This window comes from Phaethon lepturus, unplaced genomic scaffold, assembly GCF_000687285.1.
Source record: "Phaethon lepturus isolate BGI_N335 unplaced genomic scaffold, ASM68728v1 Scaffold55032, whole genome shotgun sequence".
In the NCBI taxonomy this organism is placed as follows: Eukaryota; Metazoa; Chordata; class Aves; order Phaethontiformes; family Phaethontidae; genus Phaethon; species Phaethon lepturus.
The window spans coordinates 1-21,554 of NW_010522295.1; the positions used below are offsets into that span (position 1 = coordinate 1).

Genomic DNA, 21,554 nt, shown 5'->3' on the forward strand with positions numbered 1-21,554 from the left:
GGGGGCTGCTGGCGCGGGCCCTGCTGCTGCTCCGGCGACTGGTGCTGCGCGGAGCTCCGCCTGTAGCGCGGAAGCCGAGGGAAGGGAGGGAGTTAAGAGGCAAGGGCCTCTTTCAGAGTATTTCCTACCGAAGCAAGCTTTACAGTTCTTACACCCCCGCCCGTAGTTCTTGCTCTTCTAACAGAGCGATAAAGCAAGTTCAAGTGTTTTTGGAAACATGCTTTCCTTCGTGTCGTGATTTGTCAGTCAACTCAGCTTTTCGAAGGGCTAATACACAGTGCTGGGTATTACTGACATTAATTATACTTAAGCAATTACATTTTTATGATGCCTGTTATGTGTGGATTTCAAAGCATTTCAGGCAAGGAAATCATCAAGATTATACAGTCAATCAAAAGGAGAGAAAAAGATTGACTGGCACAATGCACACAACAGCTTTCTGCTTGCCTCTAGCCCACAACTCTTCCCCTGTGGATTACACAGGATGTTTTAATGACGTCTTTTTCAGCACCTTGCATTTCAAGAGTAGCTGAAGCACCAGAAGACGCTGCCTAAAAATGTGGTGGGAATTGTATCCTTGAAGATCTTCAGAACCTGACAAGGCACTAAGCAGCCTAACTTTTGAAAGGAGAAGATCAGATTCTGGACTCTTAGGTCGGAAAGGACCTCTAATTACACCTAAGATTAGGTAAATTGTCAGTATTGTGAGATTCTGACTTTGTGTCAAGTAAAGATTTATGCCCTACGTATTTTCTCTACTTGAAATATATTTAGTCTAGAATAATACTGATTACTAAAAGACATTGCGTCAATAGAAGAAGTAGAAGCTTGTCCAGACTAGCTTTTGAGCCCTTGGGAAAATACTTCACAGGGTGCGTAAGAGGCCAAAGCCTCGCTATTGTGTGTACCGCTCCTTGGTAGTCCTTTTGGCTCATATTCTACAAATACACACGCCAGTATATTAAGTACATCTTTGAATGGAGCTATTCAAAGCAGCATCCTTTATAGATGCCTGTATTTTTTTAATAGTATAAAGAACGAAGTGCAACAGCTGAAAATATTAGAAGACCTATTTATTTTACCATTGGCATCATCTTTACTGCAAGTCTTTCAGTTTTTGGTTGTCTTGCTTGGTTTTAAGCATTTAAGCTACATCATAGTGAAAACCTAGCACTAGTAAGATAACTAAACTTTTTCCACAATGAATTAACTATCAATTAATTCCTTTTTCCGAATAGATAAAAATACAAATGAAATACTAAGGCTATCACTGAAAAAATCAAGTTACTAAGGCTTTCACTAAAGCTTTCTATAAAAATTGTGTAATTAGCAGAAACAGTGGTTCTGCTTGTTCACTTGAATAATGCACAAAAAAAGGTCCAGCTGTAAACAGAAGCCAAATCTTATCAGTACCTGCATTCTACTTAGTTCAACACTGAAGCATTTTATGTAGGTCCAGGACTGCTACCGCAGTCATTATTATCAGTCAAGAAATACTGCAGCTGAACCACACACTGAATCTTCTACCCAGAAGTGCTGACATTTCCACACACTTTCTATTTCAATCTACTTACTGTACCAACGTAGTTTGCCTACTAGATGCAGGTGGTGTTTTCTGTCATAGATATATTTTTCTGCACATACAGCACATTAATATTTTACCTGCTTTAAACATTTCACTGATTAAAAGGAAACAAATTCAGACACAACATTAACGCTTATCAGTTTCTGACATATTAATTAGAGCAATATAGCCCTTTCTTACAAATGGTATAAAGCAAACTATAAGAAGATTCAAACAGAAAGCAAAACAAATGTTACGTAAATCAAGTGTTCAAGAAGGTTAAATTAAGTTTAAAAAAAACCCATAAATCTTACTGATAAAGATTTTGTTAGCTATGTTAGCATTATTAAAAAAAAAAACAACTTATCGAATTACATGTCATTTAAATTTACAAAGCACAACAACTCTGTCAGTGAATGTTATCACTGAAAAACATGAGTCCAAGCCAACTTATATTCTCTCAGGGCTTGCACTGTTGTGACAATACCTCACGGTTAATAATGATGTTCTTCAACATTCTGCAACAAAATCCAAAATACTCTTGAAAGATGTTATTGATGATCTTTGTTTTTTTCTTGCCTCTATAAAGTGGAGATAAAAGAGAAAATATCAAGACAAATGTTGACACAAAACACTGCACAATTTTATAAAACATTTCAGTAGAAAAACACTTGCCACTAAAGACTCCCAGACATGCAAAGCACAGGAGAAGTGCTCTCTACTCCATCCGTAGAAAGCATCTCTGTGTAAGGAGCGTACACATTAAACATGGTGAAAACTGCCAGAGAGATTTTTAAAAACCATCATCAGAAAAGAGACTGAACAGAGAAAATATCAACTTCCTAATAAACACAGGGATTATTTAGAGTCCTTAACTGACACTCTTATCCTATTTGTATCCTGTCAGGTGCCACTGGAAGGTTCAAAGGCTCACTAATTTAGTTCTCTCTGCAAGCACAAGCCCTGACTGAATTACATTGAAGACCATTCCAATGCTTCGTGCGCACACCATTGAACTGACACAAAGCACAATCCCACAGGCTGCAAATTCTGATAGCTTGTCTTTTTTTTTTTTTTTTTTTTACAAGTCAGTTGAGGGGTAAAAGCTGAAAACTGAGCTGACAGCATCTATGATTAGTATAAAATTAAATTATGATTACTTGCAACTGTAATCTGTAGTATTTCTTGGAAAGATCAAGACTCGTCCGTCCTTTCTGAAACGGGTAAGACCACAAAATTGAATTCCAGTGATTACCCATTTTTTTTACTCCATTCAAAAGATAGTTTATTTCTTCAGTTGTGAAATCTTTTCGGGTTCTTCTTCTCTTGTTTAAAGTTCTTGTGTTCATGTCCAGGGAACATATTTCATTGTTCTGCAAATATTTAAGTATTTTTAAATTATGTAAATTTACATACTAGTTCACATTTGGAAGTTAACACATTATTACTGACAAGACAATCTTATGTAGTTCTAAAGAAATGATCGCTTTTTGAAGACAACAGTGGTTCTTCAAGATTTCTTTATAGTCACGCATTTACTGAAATCCAGTCTTTTTTCATGACCTTTACCTTCACTTCTGTTGTGCCTACATAGTTAGTATCTTTAGTATGTTTATTCCTTTAGGCTTCTGTTACTTCTATTCTATGCAAATTTTCGTTAGTGCAGGAAAAAGCATACCTCCATATCCATTATTCAGAAAGGGCTGTCAGTTGAAAAATGCTTAACTCATTTTAGGGATAAATCAGTATGACTGGAGTAGAATCAACAGAGAGGATTATCTTTTTAACAAGGTTCAGTTTGCTACTTGGGCTCCTGTTAAAGGTGACTTAGAAAGAAATTATGCAATTCACAGTGATTTTATCTGAACATTTATAAATACATGAGTGTATGATTAGGCTTTGCTTAACTAACCTCATCTTTGTCAAGTGAAATTATGCAATTTTCTTTTAAGCGCTGACATTGCTGGTTGCACATTTCTTTGACCCTTTGTCTCTTCAAGTTAGCATCTCTGTTTTTTCGGAAAGCTATAAAATTGCGAACAAGGTCACCTCTTAGTTACTGTAACCAAAATCTACTGTAAAACTGAATATAGTGTTGTAAAGGAACATTTCTTCTAATGAACTTGAATATATAAATGTTGCCTTATTAGTAATAACTCATTTTCATTAGAACTTTTTCTCATCATTGACATTAACACATGAGGATTACTTATGCATTGGAAGCAACTAGCAAACTATAGGAATTAACTCAAACATCAATAATATATGATTGAAGGTACAAGAACAAATCTATCAAAATTGCTAGCCACTTGTCGCCAATAACAAGCACAGGTACTTTTCTCAATACCCTGACCTAAATGCAAAACATGATCTTTAAGTTATGCTCATTACAGAATTAATTTTCTGGTAATACTCACACTTTTCATAGGTAGGTATCAAGTTATAGTCATCAGTCAACCTAGTGTTTTTACTATGTTCATCTCTATTTGAAGTATTAGATTTGTTTTTTCTAATTGGAGTCAAAAGAATACCTTAAAAAAAAAACCAAACAATAAAACATTATGCATCTTTCTTAAAAAAAACAAAACAAAACCACAAAACACAAGTAATGTTTTAGGAATTAAAATTAATCTTTTGAGCCATACTACTATCTGGTCGTGGAAGAAAGACTAGAAAATTCAATTTACTTCAGAAAATGTTTACTTGCTAAAGATGTTAATGTAATGGGCTCTTGAGATGAAATAAAGTTGGTTTCTTTACATTTTGAAAGACCTCCACGGCTATCATAGCCAAATTAATTAATTTCTGAATCTGGAGGGGGAAAAAATTTAAAATAATTTAAAAAGCAAATCTACTAGCTTTTACCAGAAATTAATTAAATAAAATAACAATGTAAACAAGGTTTCTGAAAATAGGAGACTAAAAATAAATTCCTGATGGGTGGGCTGATTTAAAAAAAAAAAGTTTTTGAAATAATATTAATGTTTTAGAATTTAAGTACTGAAATTTAGCTGCTTCAGCCTACTTTAAAATTTCTGGTCATCAATCATAAGAAACAGCATTGGTTACTAATTGATGAATGTAGTAATGTATGACTGTAGTTGGAGCTCTGCAGGATGTACCCACAAACACCACATTCTGAAGAAAATTCCTTGTGAGTTATGTAAAAAAAAAAATGTATCTGCAGAGTAAGGAAGAAAGATTACAACCATTAACTTTTTTGCTATATTACAGAATAAGATACTGTAAAACACATGTGCACTGCTATTTACAAATGGGACAATTGTTGTGTATTATAAAGAATAACAGTTTTTATGCGCAACTGATGGTTCTGTAAACAGGGTTCCTAAACTGCACTGCAGAAACTGATGGAACTTATTCACTTATCCATCTCTGCCTTGTTAATAACATCTTATTCAACACCTCATAATACAGGACAGGTAAATAGATCTCCTGTATTTAATTTTCTGATAGGTTGTTTTCAGTTACTTGCTCTAGTATTGTTGTATACGTTAAGGTTTACCCTTTTAGCTATTTAGCACACAGAGACCCAAGTTCTTAGCAGACCTCCAGGCAGGAATAGAAACAGGACAACGAGGCTATAACTGTATAGTTGAATGATGCTGAATCCAGGTACAGGGAACTGTACTGTGTTCTGATCCTGACTGTATCTCTCCATTTCAAAAATTACTGCCACAAAACCAAAAAATAGCAGATGGCATGGAAACAACCCTGACTAGATTCAAAGCAGTATCTACAAAGCAAGTGCCAGATAACGTTGTTGCGAACTAATGTGCAGAACACAATTTCATCATTATAGGATATGCATTTTCTGGCCTATTAATATAAAGATTTTCCACAGAATCCACAGGAAAAAAAAACAACATAATTTCCTATCCACAGCATCCCATGGTAAAGTCCTGCAAAAGAATTACTTAAGACAGTAAGGGCTTTTTGCATTAATTTCCAGACCAAGCCCTTACTTTGGAAACTATCCTTTTTGCTCCTAAAGGTTGGTATTTCTGAATGCAGTCGTTCTTTCTTCACTGGGGTCAGCAGTATTTCTGGAAAATATAAGATGGACACCAGTACAAATGCCAGTTAAGTAATAACTGTTTCATTTTCAAAATGCCTCCTTTTAAACGTAAAAATATAGGATGCGTTTTTATTTAACTCATTAATTATAAGCTTCTTACATCCCTAAGTATGTAATGTTAGGATGAAATGACCTTGTTATGATGTCATAAATCCAGTCAGACCTATTTCAACTTAATATATTCCCTTCTATTAGTGCTTGACTAACTCTAGCAAACAGGACAGAGTCTCATCAAAGCCTGTAAAGAGGATATATATATCACTACTGCCAAGAAACACACAAGATCCTCAAAACAAAAGTGGCTAGTTCTGATATCACTTAGCACAAATCATTGGTAAATCAAATTAAATGAGTGAGTTTACAAGAGCAGGACAATCAGAATCAGACAAAAAAAGCTCAGACTTTTAAACAAGATTTAAAACAAGTTAGGACTACTAAAAAAAAATTCAAATTACTCTCATGAGTTGCATATCTACTGTTGTTACAAACAGCCAATTTACGAAGTTCCTTTTTGTATCTTTCTTCAGCTTCGAGAATGATTTTGTGATGGTCACATTGGTATGGACAACTTTGCAACATCTTGGTAAAAGTTTTACTGTTGAAGGACAGTCCTCCTGCTGCACAACCTGGGGGAAAAAAAAAAAGATACTGTAGAAACATCAAGGTCAAATGCTATAGAAGCCATCACAAAAACCAACATTTTATTTTGCTTGCTATGATCATCAATTTTACCTCCAGTTTTCCGTGTACACATGTCAACAGAGGTTATGTATATTCTTGAAAATACTACTTTTCACTTCACTTTAAAATACTCATTACACATCAAATGTGATGTACCAGAATATTCTTATTCTCCATTTAAATAGATATAACGTGGAGATGAGCTTGGTCACCTGTAAAGCTACCATTCTGGCAAATACTAATCTAAAGAAAAATTACAAGTACAATTTTTGTACAAGAAGTACAAAAAGAGAGCTTTTAGAGAGCTTGTAAAGCTCCCCCCCCCAAAAAAAAAGGTGTTTTCAACATGACCTATGGGACCAAGTTATACTGCACTTCAACTGCGGAAGTACTAAACGAGGCACAGATCCTCTACAGAAGTAAAAATATTAGTGGAATGGGAACAGGTCTCAGTTGCCTTCGCACATTTATCCAGGAGCCAAGATATAAAAGATGTCTTTGCTATGCTTTCTCTATGCTGTAACAGTTATCTGTATTAACCTGAATAAATGGTAAGTCTAGCTTAGGTATGACTTTCCACACTGTAAGCCTTCCTGTTTGTTTTTGAGGACATTCCTAGCGTAATTTATGGTTTAATTATTCTTGGATGTTCTCACAGTTCATTACGTCAGCTGAAGATCTTCTGCAGTGTGAGGAATTACAAGAAGGGCACTGGTACATATCTGCAATATTCTAGCCTAAGATAAAGCAGTGGTAAAGCTCAGGTTGAATCTAGTTTCACAACTTGGGTTCATATGCCAAAATTATGTTCACAAGTGAGGGTTATGGGCCTTTTTTTTTTTTTTGCTCCCTCCCCTTTTTTTGTTTTCAGAGACACACAGGCTTGATTACAAAATCCACTTACAAATCCTGAGTACCAGCAGCATTCTTATAACCTACTTAGAGACAATGTTCCGGAAGTAGAAGATGGGGTAACTGAGGGCTGCAACCATGGATTACTGTAAATCTGACTGCCTGTACTTAATAGCAGTAAAGCAGAGAAAACAGAAGGGCTGCAGAATATTTAGGAGGCTTAGGAATACATGAGGGAATTGAGCAGGACTACACGTTTTTCCTACCTCTTTCCAATCAGAGAAAGGAGGAAAATACCTGCTCTTAAGTATTCTTCTAAGTAGCATGTCATCTTTTAAGCTGCTGTATATTCTGTTAGTAAACCTACATTAAGAAAAGATACGTAGACCAAAACTGGGATATGTAAAGCTTTACATCAATATTTATGTTTTATTTTATGGGCAAAAAAAGGAAATTAAGCAGTTAAGAATTACATAATGGGTAATCAAACAGATGTGTTAAAATTTCTGTAATGTCAGTTCACTTATTGCATTGCTGACTCTTTAAGGCTTCTTTTATGGACTCAGGAAAGAAAGACCTAAGATAATATTTACCTAAACACCTTAAATCTGCCATTTTGTGGGATGCAGATGTAGTCGAAGTACTTTTTTCCTCCTTGCTTATCTCCAAGTAGGATGAATGTTGATCTAAATTAGAAAGGAAAAAAAACACTAAGAAAATGCAACTTATCTTTTGCCACAGTAATCATGCATCAGCATACCTATATTCAATTGTATTTTCTATTTGTAGATTATTAAAGGTTAATTTACGTAACAGCAGAAAAACCAGATTAAATTCCTGAAGTTAAATGGATCGCATTTACATTTTGGTAAATCCAGAATAACTACATTTAATTCAGTGCTTTTTCATCACTCTCCCAAAGCTTCTTACTTCAACTTGAACACAGCAAAATCATGATGTAAACTTACACTGCTTAACTAAGCCCTACAACTTTATTTCTATTTGGAAGCAGATGCTGAAAAATGTGACGTACTGGAATATTCTTGTTCTCCATTTTAATAGGTATAACATGGAGATCAACTTGGTCACCTGTAAAGCTACCATTCTGGCAAATACTAACCTAATGAAAAATTACAAATTTTATAAATTAACAGGAAACTAAATGATGAATAAAGATTTGATTGAACAGATCCTAGCTCTGAAGTAAATACATCAGACTAAGAAGATCAATGCAAACCTGAAATTTTTTTATCTTAAACACATGTGCAACATCAAGGAGTAGCTTCAGGCAAAAGACACTCTCACAGGTAGGTTCTGTCCCTAATCTTACAAATACAGAACAAAACCAGCACCCTTACACATTTCCTATTAATGGCTTTCATTATTCAGTATGGAGTGCATTCAGACTAAATTTAAGGCATTTATCTGTGATACATTCATTTGAATAGTTAAAACCAATTAGAAGAAGAAAGCTAAAATATGTATTAGAAGTAGAAGAAATATTCTCCTGGCAAAATTGTATACAGTATAAAATTCAAAAACTATGCAAACAGTTAAAGGATATTATACATAACGTACTCTGTCATCTAATGATATATAACATCAGTTAAAAAGTAGCGGTGAAAATACGTAAAACTAATTAAAATCAAAATCATTTAAGAAAGGAATATGTGTAGCTATTTGTACCTGATGTGCATGTCTGTTTCGTATTTTTAACAATCTCTGCTGGTCGTTTAAATACGTGTTCACTGGGAAGATTAAAATGTGACAAATTAAAAAAAAAAATAATCAAACTTCACAACATACATTTACCTGTAAATTAACACACACATTCTAAAGACAAAACAAAACACACATTAAATATATAAAACATAAAACTCTAAAAAATTTATTCTAATCATTCCAAGTTACTGGGTTTGTATCTAGCATGTAACCACCGTGTGTTAGAAATCTGTTTACCAGAGATCTGTGATTAGCATTCCTTGCAGCGCTCTTCAACATCTCTGTTTCAGCATTTGGAATGCAGTACTTTCAAGGGATGCTGGTTTCCAGTCATTTGCAATTCTGGTTCATGTAAGGATTACTTAGTGCACATAAAACTTTCACAAAGTCTTCAAAATACTGTAGCCTTCATCAGACGTAGCAATTGCTCTAAAAGGTAATTTATTTCCTTCTTTTCTTACACTGATTAACTTTTCTGCAACCAACATGCTTCTATGACATGGTAATCATGCATTTTTCTGTGTCACTGACTACCTCCAAATGGTGCAGGAGCAAGGAGCCTAATCCATGGTTATGCGTGGGCAACTCCTGCTTTCACACGAATGTGTATGCAAGGAGAGCGCTTTTTTTCCCCAAAACCCATGAATTTCTCAATAGTTTTGTGCCTCAGAGGTTAGAACAACAAATAAAGAAGCTGTGTGAAATTATATCAATCAGTAGCAAAGCAAAATTTACCTGAATGTACCATGGAAAATATCCTAGGCTCCTGATAATTTCTGTGGTAGTTGCAAAGCTACAATAGAATGCATGCAAGAACTGCATAGGAGCAGGGTCCAGCCAGCCACATTAAAAAAACACAATAAAAATGCGGAACTCAAAGGAGAAACATGGTTTTGTTCATATTCTCTCATTGCCTGTCTTGAGGGATATTCCAGATAAAAATTCAAGATAACAGAATCTGTATTTATCCTTGCAAGTTGCCTATAATTATTTTTTTGTTTATCAATAGAAAGGATAACCATAAGAAGAAAAAGAGGAAAATAAGCATTTGTGCAAGAGCAATGAGCAAGAGAACAGTGAATGACTAAATAAGGCTCTATCTTTTTCTTCCCATGCAGGGAAGCAATTGAATATGAGGGGAGAAAAGCTGAGGGGGAGATTTTTTCCCCTGGTTTGTAGGCACTCCAATTCCCATTTTTTGCAGAGCAGTTTTCCTAGTAAGTGCATATTACAGAGTCTTTGTTGTTTCATCCAAACCAATGGGTCAAATCTTGAGCTACTGAATCAGTGAGAATTTTGAGGCAAAAAACTATGGATGTTTTTTCATCACTATGCTGAAGGCATTAAAACATGGCCTGTAACAGGCTCCTGATACAATCTGTCAGAAGCCTACCATTCAGAGACAAAGATCAGAAGCTTTTATTACTACAATGTCTATAATCTTTGATCTGTGAGGTCAAAAATACTTCCACAGAATATTCTCTAGTGAGCCACTAAGAGGCTCTCTCTTTTTACTAGGAGAAAAAGACATAGTTAGTAATACGTAATTTAAAAGGCTGACATTCAATTTGGAAATTACTAAAGAAAAGCAATTCAGTATTTCTGCTTAGATGTAAGATACTTACCTTACTTCAAGAACAGACTGATTGTTTACACAAGCAGGTTTTTCATTTATACAGGGACTTTGAAGTACACTGTCTGTTTGCAGTTCATTAACTGAACATGGAATATTAACCTGTTCACTTTGTCTAGTAGAGGCACTTATAGGATCCAGACTGTTCACTATTTCATTTCTCAGTGGAAAAGAATTTACAGATGGAGCAAGAACCTCACAATCAGACTTAGAGGTCAACTGTGGACAATTTACTACTACATGTGTTCTTTCTATATAAGTTTTTGGATCAGCAGGATTCACTTCATGGTATTTTGATGCTTCATTATTGGCTTCTGAAGATTTGTCTACACATAATGTTCCTTGCACTCTCTCCTGTATTGAAAAAATACTAGTTAGCAACAAGATCTATAAAAATAGAAAATATTAAATACATCTACTAACAAGATTAACTAGGAAAGACCAGTCTAACTCTAAAGGTAAAACGAATTCCAGACAAGCTTCAAAAACCCCCAACTGAGTTGAGAGCCAAGACGACAACAATGTTGCTGAAGGGGTTGAAGGGGTAGTTATTAAGCAGTATTTCCAAGCTGAAGCAATGTATTTGCTACTGACACAAGACACTTCTAGAAATGAAAAGGTTAACTTAAGATCCATCTGAATAACTCAAAAACTTGCTGTTCCATGCCCAGAAATACCAAGTAGTTATACAGCACAAGGAAAATATGAAAGAACTTTATTTCAGTTTATGTTCACGATTCTCCTTTATCATCTATCCAATCATAGCTGCACAATCATGGGCATTCCATGCATGCAAATACCAAAATTATAGGTTCAAATGTTGGGCAATTAAAAATAAATCCAACTCTTCATTCTCCAACTTAAATGATTTCAATTTTGTAGAAAAATCTTGCTTTATAATAAACTAAAATGCTTCATAAAAATACAGATGTCTGCATTCTCTGATTGCCCTGCACACTTCTAACTTTGTATGATAGACAGTAAAAGTCACAGGTTGTAGTTTCACGCACATCCAATGTTCTCCCTACTTTTCCAGCTCACACAGAAATTATCTGAAGGGTTTACTTTCTGTTTCTCCCTAAGCTGTGGAAAGATTTGCTTAGTTTCATCCTACTTTGGTAAATAGGCCAACCTCATCATGTTCTTTTTCAATCAAGTTTATTCTGTGTAAAATTTCTTTTGCTTTCTTCCAGTAGTCTTGTAGACTTCGTTTCCTGACTTGCACATCCAACTCTTCTGCACTGTTCACGTTTAATGAATTATCATTTATTTTCAGGGACAATTGTTCAGCTTTATAAAATATAAAACAATATTAATATTCCAAATTTTACCAGTGAACGCCTTAGTAAGTATTTGTATATTTTAGTATACTGAGGGACAGCCCAAATAATTTAATGCTAAATATAACCTCTTAATAATAATTTTTATATAACTGTTAACTTAAATTTACACAAAAATGTTAATACACTTCAAATATAAACTGCACTTACAAGAGGTGAGTGTGAGCTTGCAATTATAGTTACCATAAGCTGTTTACATAATGATGCTGTGCTCTAAAAAATTACTTTATCATGGACTTAATCCTAACTCTATAGGTCCTTTACCAGTATGGGTCTCTGTTTTTTTTAAAAGAATTCCATGTTAATGGACACTGCAAATCACCACACCCACTCAATCTTAAACAAAACTCTGTTACGCTTTTATCAGTACAAAAAAATTAGATACATGCTTTTTACGAATTATCAATTGCATAATATCTTCCATGCTTTAGAGATTAAAGGACAAGGTATCTTGCTGTTTCATTGTTAGTATTATATAGTTAATTTTAAAAAGACAACTTAAACAGGATACTTCAAAATACACCCTACTTTAAAAATAAAGATTTTTTTAGTATTGCAAAATAATTATAGTCATAGTAATATTGGGCTCGACTATCTACTCTATATAAACGATTATATACTCTATATACAATGGTATATACCCAGGACTAGAGTACCAATTACATGTTAAATGAAAATGTTAATATCTTGAACATAATTTATACATGGGAAAGCTTTTAAGAGCTGGGCGTACATATACAGGTTTCACAAACGCATTATTGCAACATTGTTGGAATTTTTACTTTCCTTTTTTCTGCCTAAATGCCATAACCAGTCCATGGTAGCAAATACACAACTTTTCTGCAGAAAACAAACATCTCTTTGAGTACACAGAATTACAAATCTGCTACAGTTAGAATAATTTAGAAAGTCAATTTTTAAAGCAATAACAGTAAGCTTACTCATTTGTTTGCAGTTTTGCAGCACAAAAGTAGCAGCTTTGTTTAGTTCCTCATCCTGAGACTCAGTTAATACCTGAATCATAAGAGGAAGACCATTGTTCTGGAGCAGCTCACACTGGTTTTCTTCTAAAAGGGGACATTGTAAAGGAAAATACATTCGTTTCAGCCTCACACACACTTAATCTTACAGTAATTTTAGGAACAAATATTCATAACTTTCAGGGAAATTCTGAAAAAGAGATTTTCATTATGGATCCAAGCATGCTGTAAAGACAGCATGCAATGTTGTGGCAGAAGCGCTCTAGATGACGCAGAATGCTTTGACCGTAGGTCAGCGTTCTTGTAAGAGAACTGGAGGACTGAGACAAATTATATGACTGAGATCCAGACTCATTTAATTGTCGCCTAAAATATTTGAATTATAGCTTCTGTATTTCTTTTCCTATGCATGCTACATTTATGTAAGCTTTGAGATGCAGAAATATCAAAAGCTTAAAGTTTATAACTAGCAAAACTAATAAAATTAGCATTTGAATTCTGGTCTAGCTAATCTATTCCTCCTCGTTAACTATGTAATTAGCTATTTTTTGTATTGCAATCTCATTTGCATTGTGTATTCATAAAACTGACAACTTTCTAAAAGTAGTTCTTCGTTGTCTAAACTTGATAAAACAAAGGAATCAACAGAAGATAAAATACAATTACTTTGTCAGTGTTGACATTTTTAAGATAAACTTTTACTCTGTTGGTTAAATCGTATTTCTATTTGAAAGCCATTTTCCATTAAGCTTCATTTCAATTAATTCTTCATGAAAAAATATCAGATTTATGAGCTACTGAGCTAATTATTGAATTTGTTATTGACATTTAGAGGATCATAATCAATCAGGTTTTCTGAACATAATCCCTTTTTCTTGCATTTCTGAACATACATCAGAAAAAACAGTAGTATAAACAAACAGTTACCAGTATCTCACAACTTCCCATTCTGTTTGCTCGTACTACCAAAAATTACCAACTTAAGTGTTATATTTTCACCTGATATGCTTGCAAAAGCCCTGAGGAGCCTGGCAAAAACATTTTCAGGGTTACCTACTGCTTATGTTACTTCAAAAACAATACTGTTACATAGCTTTTTACAAAAATTAATAGCTATGTAAATAGTGGACAGAAGCTGTATATCTTGAGGGCCATTAAAATAGAGCTCAAAAAGCCTTATTTGGTATGTATATAATATAGTAGTTTTCAGGTCTGGATTAATTTTACCCTGTGATACCTAAGCCCAGTTCTGCATTTGTGCATAATAGTCTACTTTTTCTAAGTTCTTAAAGATACTACCTGTTAACACATTTTAAAATTTGAAGATGGAACATTATAGAAATAATTTTGTCTTAATATATTACATTATTTAATTATTTAACTTTATTTAATATTATCTAACATCATTTAATTAAACATTATTTAACTTTCCCTTGTGTTCCAGCCTTGATGAAATGACACCACTGAAGTAGTGTATGAGAATTTAGTAGAAACTGATGGAAAGAAAAGAGAAAAAAAATCTTACCGCAAACTTCAGTACAGTGCCCAATTGTTAGAATAATACTAATTTTTTCTCCTGTATCCAGAGTGTCATCAGACAGCAACTTCAGTAGCTCTGACACAGTGTGATACTTTGTCAAGATAACACCCATGGCAGCTATTATGTTAAAAATAATGTGAAGAAAAATAAACTAGACAGTAAGTATACAGGCATCATCAAAGTATAAAACGCTGTTTTTCAAGGGTACTCTACAGACCTCTAAAAGCCTTGGGTCTGCACAGTCCTTGTCTTCTCTCTTTTTCATTTTAACACTTCAAATTACCACATCCCTCCTGGTGCAGTAATTCTGCCCATGCTACTCCACATATCCAACACTGCCCTTTCTCCCAGAGTGTGCTGTATAGAGATGTGGTAGAAGATCTGATACACAAGGGCTTTGCAACGTGCAAGTTTTGCTGACCTCTGCTGAGTTTCTCCACATCCTTTATCAGCTCCAGAACAGAGCAAGAAAGAGTGGAATAAGGTTTGACACATAGATTATCTGCCACAAAAAGAGCTAAGAATGCTTCTGGTAGAGGGCATCTTCTTCCTGAAACTGGGACCACCACTGCTAGCACATACGTGCTGAAACCTAATCTTGTCACATACCAACTTCTTTGAAACTAGGCTCAAAACTAGTGCAGGTATATGCTTTTAAACTTTTTTGAACTTCCATTAGTAAGTCCTTATGGCAGAAGTGTCAAATATAATAATCATGGCCAACAGCACAGATTCATCAGGCTTACAGATTTCTCAAAATCTTCTGATGCAATACACAGAGATCTCATTAGGATAGCGCTATTCAGACAGTAAATTAGAGTAAAGATGTGTTATGCAGACATACCACATTTGTTCAGTGCCACGCGTGAGTTACTAAAGCCTCCTAAAGCTTACAAAGCTTCTTAGCTTAGGCATAGGCCTACAGAAACACAGCTCTAACTCCAGGATCCAAGCTGACTGCCATGCCCAATTCTAAGCTTTACTTACACAAAACTAGCTCTAGTATCTGTTTTTAATTTTCAGTATAGTTTAGATTTCACTATGTTTATTTTAGCAACAATGTCAAAGTAACCCACCTCAGATCAACTGAATCATTCCCCATATACACGTTTGAAATTGTAAAACTGCAATGTGAACGGGGATGTATATAACTTAACTGCCTTTTAGCATCCGTTCATATCACTTTACCACCAAAACGAAACTTTAAAAATTGCATTTTAAAGTTACCATATATAAAACCCAGTAGCGGTTTTTTCACTCACAGTCATTAGCAATGCAGGCATCCAGAGTCTTTGTTACTACTACTGCAAGTTTTGTGCTTGAGTGACTCATACAGGAATCATGCATCAGCTTGATGAGAACTTTAGCTAAGGTATCCAGTCCTCCAACAGAAACAAAATATTTCTGCACATATGCTTAGTGAAATAAAGAAAAAAAAAAAGTCTTAAATAATACAAGTTGCAAATTGTTTTAGTTTATCAATTAAGCTCATCACGATTTTTCTGTGCATGTATTAAACATTACATTTCCACCCATACACAGAACTGAAGTTGAATATATATTTATCTCAAGAAACATAGTCATTGTCTCATAAAATAGTTAAGAGGAAACACATGGTCCTAATACATGCATACAAATGGCAAATATTATGCCGGAGTTCTACCCAGGTCATTACTTTCAGAGATCTAATAATGACTTTTATTTGTAAAATACGTTTAATCGAAACAGCTTCCAAATAGTTTTTTACTGACCTTACTAAAGATAGCCGTGGACTTAAGCACAATCCAGCATAAATAAAGATGGTGAAATACACTTTTCAGAGTAAAAGTTGGAAGAACAGCAAATGAATTTGTAAAGATTGATGACAAGAAATCAAACATTTAACTATCAAATTAAACTTACTTTTGCAAAAGAAAAACACTTACCTACTTTTACAAAAGAAAAACTATTTAAAGCTTGAGCTGCACTTACAGTTATTTGCAACAGTGAGACCAACAAACGAACAAATAGGACGAACTATGTCAGGCTCTGTGCAACTTTCGAGCCACTCTTTGGCATATGGAAAAACTGAAGAGCAAATGTTTTGATTATCTTCTGGAAAAGAAAAAACAAACAAGCCCAAATCAAAATGTAATATGAAAATTCAGTTGAACAGTAAAAACGAAAACAAACAGTTGTCTCTTTGGAGAAATACTTTAAGCAACACTTACCGTTCTGAGGATTGTTAACACAGGCACAGAGAGTACTGCAGACTGAAGACCACAGCTGATAGCACTGATTAGTATTTTCATCTGACAGATTCATCTCACGTGTAGAAAGAGTTGTTCTGTTAAGAAGAATGCAAACAAGTCCCAAATAGTCAAACAAACATCCTAAATAGTCTATGATTCTCCTGTTTGAATTGCAACTGTTTACCTAAATAACTGTAGCAGAAGACCAATGCAGCCTGTATCTCTGACATAAGTTTGCCCAGTTTCTAAAAAAGAACACATACAAGACTCCAAAGATACATGCAACTTGAGAGAAAAATCTTAACATGAAGTTTAGTTTACATATTTACATCCTATCTCCATTTCCTAAGCTTATATGCCCCCCAAAACAAACACAAAATCCCACACACTTTTGGCAAAAATGTTCAATATCCTTCTACATCTATGTTTTTTCTATACATTGTCAGAAAATAAAAAATAAAAAAAGCAGCAAACCAGTAAACAACTATAATTTCATTTTTAGAACTGAAACACTTTCTGCTATTTAAGGAATCCCAGTAAGCAATGATGTACTTACACACTTCAGGTTCAGTTAAGTGCAACCATTCATCTTTACAGATTAACTTTACCAAAACACTACTTATTCTTTCTGTACTGCAGATTGGCAAATAGAAAAAATTGGTGTTATAATACAGAAAAAAATCCCAACTTACTATTATGTGAAACCAGTACTAGGATGACATAAACAGACATTCTTTTCAAGTTCACACCAGAATCCTTATTAATTAAAAATAAAACGAGGTCTTCAAACAACGCAGAAGTACACAAAGTTTGTTGACAATAAACTGAAACCAGAAAATAAAAGCCATTAAGTCTGAAAGCAAGCCATTCATAATCCTAAATTATTTCTGTAATATAGTAACTACAGTCCCAGTTGCATCCAGTATATGGGGAGTGGAGACAAAACAGGACTATAAAGTGACTGAGGGCTTTCCCCTGTAGTCAGTTCTAAACCAGCCAGGACCGAGGCAAACTTCAGAACAATCTGTGAGTCAGTTAACACTTGCTGCTGAGGAAGAGAAGTAATTGCAGCTGTCTGGGATCATAAAGACACACTGTCTACACAAATCAGCGAGGTATTTCTCCAAATCTGGGCATGGACAGTGAAACAGTGGCACCTTTACTGCCCCTTACTTGAGCTGATAATCCTGTCATCTTATTTTCTAAGGCAAAAAAAAAAAATGGAGACAAAGCACAAGGAGAATAGCATGGGATAACTCACTCAGAAATACAAATAATATTACTTGTTAATACCATTACTCTCTATTATAATTCCTAATGTAAATAAAGCCGCTTCCTTTACTATGCAATGAACACTTGACTTTGCAAGATCATTTATAAACATCAAACCACCAATTTCTCGAAAATACTCGCTTGCTTCACCTATAACAGAAAAAAGAACAAAAATTAAACTTTTGCTTTTGTTTGTCAAATTAAAACCTTCCAAGATTCCATACTTCTCAAGCCTTATATCCTTTAGTTTTACAGGTTTTTTAATTTAAATATTTAAAAATTTAAAAAAAAAATTTACAGCCAGTGTCTTAACATATATTGTGAACATAAAATTGCACTGTTTCCAAGGAAAAATGCTTCTTACTGTTTTGTTGACAAATTGAATAAATAGTGATCAAAGCCTCTTTCTGAGATACAGGGCAGTCCATCTGATACTTAAGGCATTCAAGCAGTAAGTTCAGATCTGTTTTCATATCTAAGAGCACAAAAAAACTTCATGTAAATTGTTATCTTTTCCTTACATTAATCTATTTAATATTACAATAAAACTGCCCAAAAATGTAGTATGTATATGTATTTTAAAGAAAAAAAATAACAAAACAGAGCAAAAATGGAGCTACACCACTTCTACCCATCTATAAATAACAAACGTACTTAACCTAAAAATATTCCTCTCCATAGTTCATTATTTGAGCATTATTTCCTTTGCTAAATCCTTTGCGCCCTTTTAATATTTTCAGCCTTTAATTACTAGTAACTGTTAGTAAATGTGATGTCAATTAGTAAATATTAAATTTGCAATTGCAAGGTGCATTAAGTGTATTTAAGTGAATAATACAGAACCATGAAAACATTCAGAGTGAAAATACAATTGAAAATTCTACCGAGTGAACATGGAAAGAATCCAACAAAGCAAGGCTTCCTATATAATATTTAGTTATGGAAGACTTAAGCACTTACCACAGCAGCTAGAATCTTGAATCAGGTTGTTAGGTTAGTAAGTTAACACAAAGCATTCCCTGGGCACCTACATACAACCCTAGGTTGTTAAGCCACTTTGAAAGTCTGTTTCTTAGTTTCTTGATTATAATAAAAACACTTATTTGGGAATTATATGCAACAGTAACAGCAGATATTGTTCATTTTAAACACTTGTAAGGTTTGGGGTTTTTTAAAGAAGTTAAAATACAGTAAAAATGTGGGTAAATATTAGCAAAGAAATGTGACACTGTAGTGGTGGTATTTACTATTTAAAAGCTTGTCATTAGACTTGCCCTCTAGCTATCCAATACAGAATCAAAAAATTCGGCAACAAGGAGAAAGAATATTTCCCCAACAGTTCAGCACCCCATGGCAGACCTTTCACAGTCTACTAAAACTTTGTAAAACTGATGCAGATAATAAATGACAAATTATATTAGGTATCTTACCACACTGTTTTTTCTGCACCTTTTGATTTTCCATTTTTGGTTGTATCCCTGTTCTTGTTCTACAAGGGCAAGGAAAAAGTTTTCTGTCTTCAGTTTAAATTAGCAGTATTCATAATATCATATGCAGTATAAATAAAGTAATTTTTCTTAAGAAACACTATTTGCAATTTTCTGGTTTTACACTATCATCTAACACACACAGTTTCATATGCTCTCGCGTGGCAAAGATTTTATTTGGAAATACAAAAATGTCCCTGGCACTAAAAATATACCTAGCTCTGTGTCATTTACCACAATAAATCTGATCCAGTTTTCCTTACAATAGGTTGCCAACTTTGTCATGAGCGAACAACTGGAAGTAAGACCACCAACTAATGTTATGTAGAGAACCAACAGTGCCTGACATCCACCATAAAACATTCAACCTCCTACTGCTACTGAGTGAGCCACTAAACCATAACTATCTTGTTTCATTGGTATTGATCAAAACCGAAAGACAATGAGAATGAACATTATTTCTTAAACAAAGAACTTTAGTTCACCACAGAAATTATCACATTATATGAACCATGTAAACCAGAAAACCCCACAGCACTGATTCTACATAAACCTTATGTGCCAGCATCTGAGAGTTAGTTGAACAGCAGAGTGAAATTCAGGTTTGGATGCAGAAAGATGGTCCCTTAACCATGCCTCAAGTGCCAAACACAAAGAAAGGTTGATGCAAGCATCACAATAACCTATTTTGATCTCTTGATCAAAAGTTTTCCAGGTAGAAACTTTAAATCAGGGAGAAATCCAGCTTAATAATGGATTAGTTATCCTTCTCAAAGTAGGACAAAGGCTCGAAGACATATCAGTGTCATCTTAAGGAAGACAGCCAGCCCTGCTTTACATTTAGAGTTACTGATTGTCCCCATTCCTTTGCTGCTTCCATTAGTTCAATGGAACTAATCCTTACAGCAGCATTGGTGAAGCGCAGGTTTTGAGGGGGAAAGTTTAAAAAAAAAAAAAGAAAAAAAAGACTTCATCTTCCTTTACCCTTTCAGAAGTGATAATATATATGGATTTCATTTTCTTGCAAATCTAACCCTGCCACAATAGCAGAAAGTTTACAAGTCTTCCTCACCTCTTTTTGCCCTTACTGATACCACCCTGCTAGCCTAAGAGGAAACAAAAACTACATATATTCCTTACCAAAAGAAAGGCTGTAAAAATGAGCTCACTTCGGAGCTAATTTCATTTCAGTAAAGTTTAATTAAATATATAGTGATACAATGAAAGAGCCTTTAATAGGAGAAGCACATTTTTTAAACACTATAGAAAGATATGTATTGACCTTAACTGGATCTTCTTCTTTTGCAATATATGGAAGGTACACAAAATAATATTTATAAGCCAACCTACATTAACATGCAAATAGCTCAACTCTGTTGTTGCATCACAGGGCAAAGAGATGGAAAGATAAGTAACAGGATTTGCTGCAACAGACTTCGGGCAAATGTTGCCTGTAAAATAAGAGATTACCTCTTCCCCATCAGTTATGGAAAATAAGCCAGTAACGTCCCTTCACACCTCAAAAAAAAAAAAAAACCTCTTTAAAAAAAAAAGTAGAGGTATGTTCATCTGTTAGTTCAGCGGCGTAAGAGCACACGGGTTGAACATTCGGAAAGACCGAGACAGGAGGTTAGCAGAGCTCAGGTGGAGGGCGGTGGGAACGTCCCCAGTCAGTCAGGGCCTGGGGCTGCCAGGCTCGCCCCTGCACACCACACCAGGTCACAAACACCCTGTCTCGTGTATTTTTCCTCTTTAAAACCCAGTGGTCAAATCCTGTATAGTGGAAGAAGTCGGGATCGTTGGTGTCCTATTGAAATTAAAATTCACGCCAGCAGCTGAGGTTGCATCCCCTGCTTTTTGAGAAACGCTGCGCAGTGTAACAGACCTTTGAAGTCTTCCAGTGCTGTTTCAGCATTCATCCCATCCCTCCTCCCTCTCAAATTGAGCCATGTGCGATTTACAGCTCATTAGCAGAGTTCGACTTTGAAGTCTTAACAAGTACTCCAAATCATCCCAAATACAAAAAGAACATATAAAATATTTAAAAATAAAGGAGGGGCGACAACAGCCTAGAGATGAAACAGCAAAAGCATTCTTCTGCCAGCCTCCGGGAGGGGTGGGGAATAGGGCACGGATTAGCTACCTGTTGGTCCGCA

At 34.7% G+C, this 21,554-nt stretch overlaps 1 protein-coding gene across 1 annotated transcript; it reads right to left on the minus strand.

The window, feature by feature from the left end:
- Nucleotides 1-2,709: 2,709 nt before the first annotated feature.
- Nucleotides 2,710-19,375, minus strand: CCDC79 (coiled-coil domain containing 79). Its single transcript, XM_010281746.1, has 18 exons — nt 19,342-19,375; nt 18,276-18,386; nt 17,933-18,061; nt 17,332-17,463; nt 16,824-16,884; nt 16,619-16,734; nt 16,380-16,502; nt 15,671-15,823; nt 14,394-14,525; nt 12,830-12,955; nt 11,681-11,838; nt 10,541-10,902; nt 8,880-8,941; nt 7,787-7,879; nt 6,116-6,286; nt 3,982-4,095; nt 3,477-3,589; nt 2,710-2,937 (listed from the first exon to the last, which is right to left on the minus strand). The coding sequence occupies exons 1-18, from the start codon at nt 19,373-19,375 to the stop codon at nt 2,710-2,712; spliced, it is 2,418 nt and encodes an 805-aa protein (XP_010280048.1).
- Between the last annotated feature and the right edge of the window lie 2,179 nt (nt 19,376-21,554).

Coding starts and splice junctions, on each gene's coding strand:
- CCDC79 (XM_010281746.1), bottom strand. CDS start 19,375: ATGGAAAATCAAAAGGTGCAGAAAAAACAGTGTG. Junction 16,885..17,331: donor AGTACTGGTTTCACATAATA/GTAAGTTGGGAT, acceptor GTTCTTTTTTAG/AAACTGGGCAAACTTATGTC. Junction 4,096..6,115: donor TAGATATGCAACTCATGAGA/GTAATTTGAATT, acceptor TTTTTTTTTAAG/GTATTCTTTTGACTCCAATT.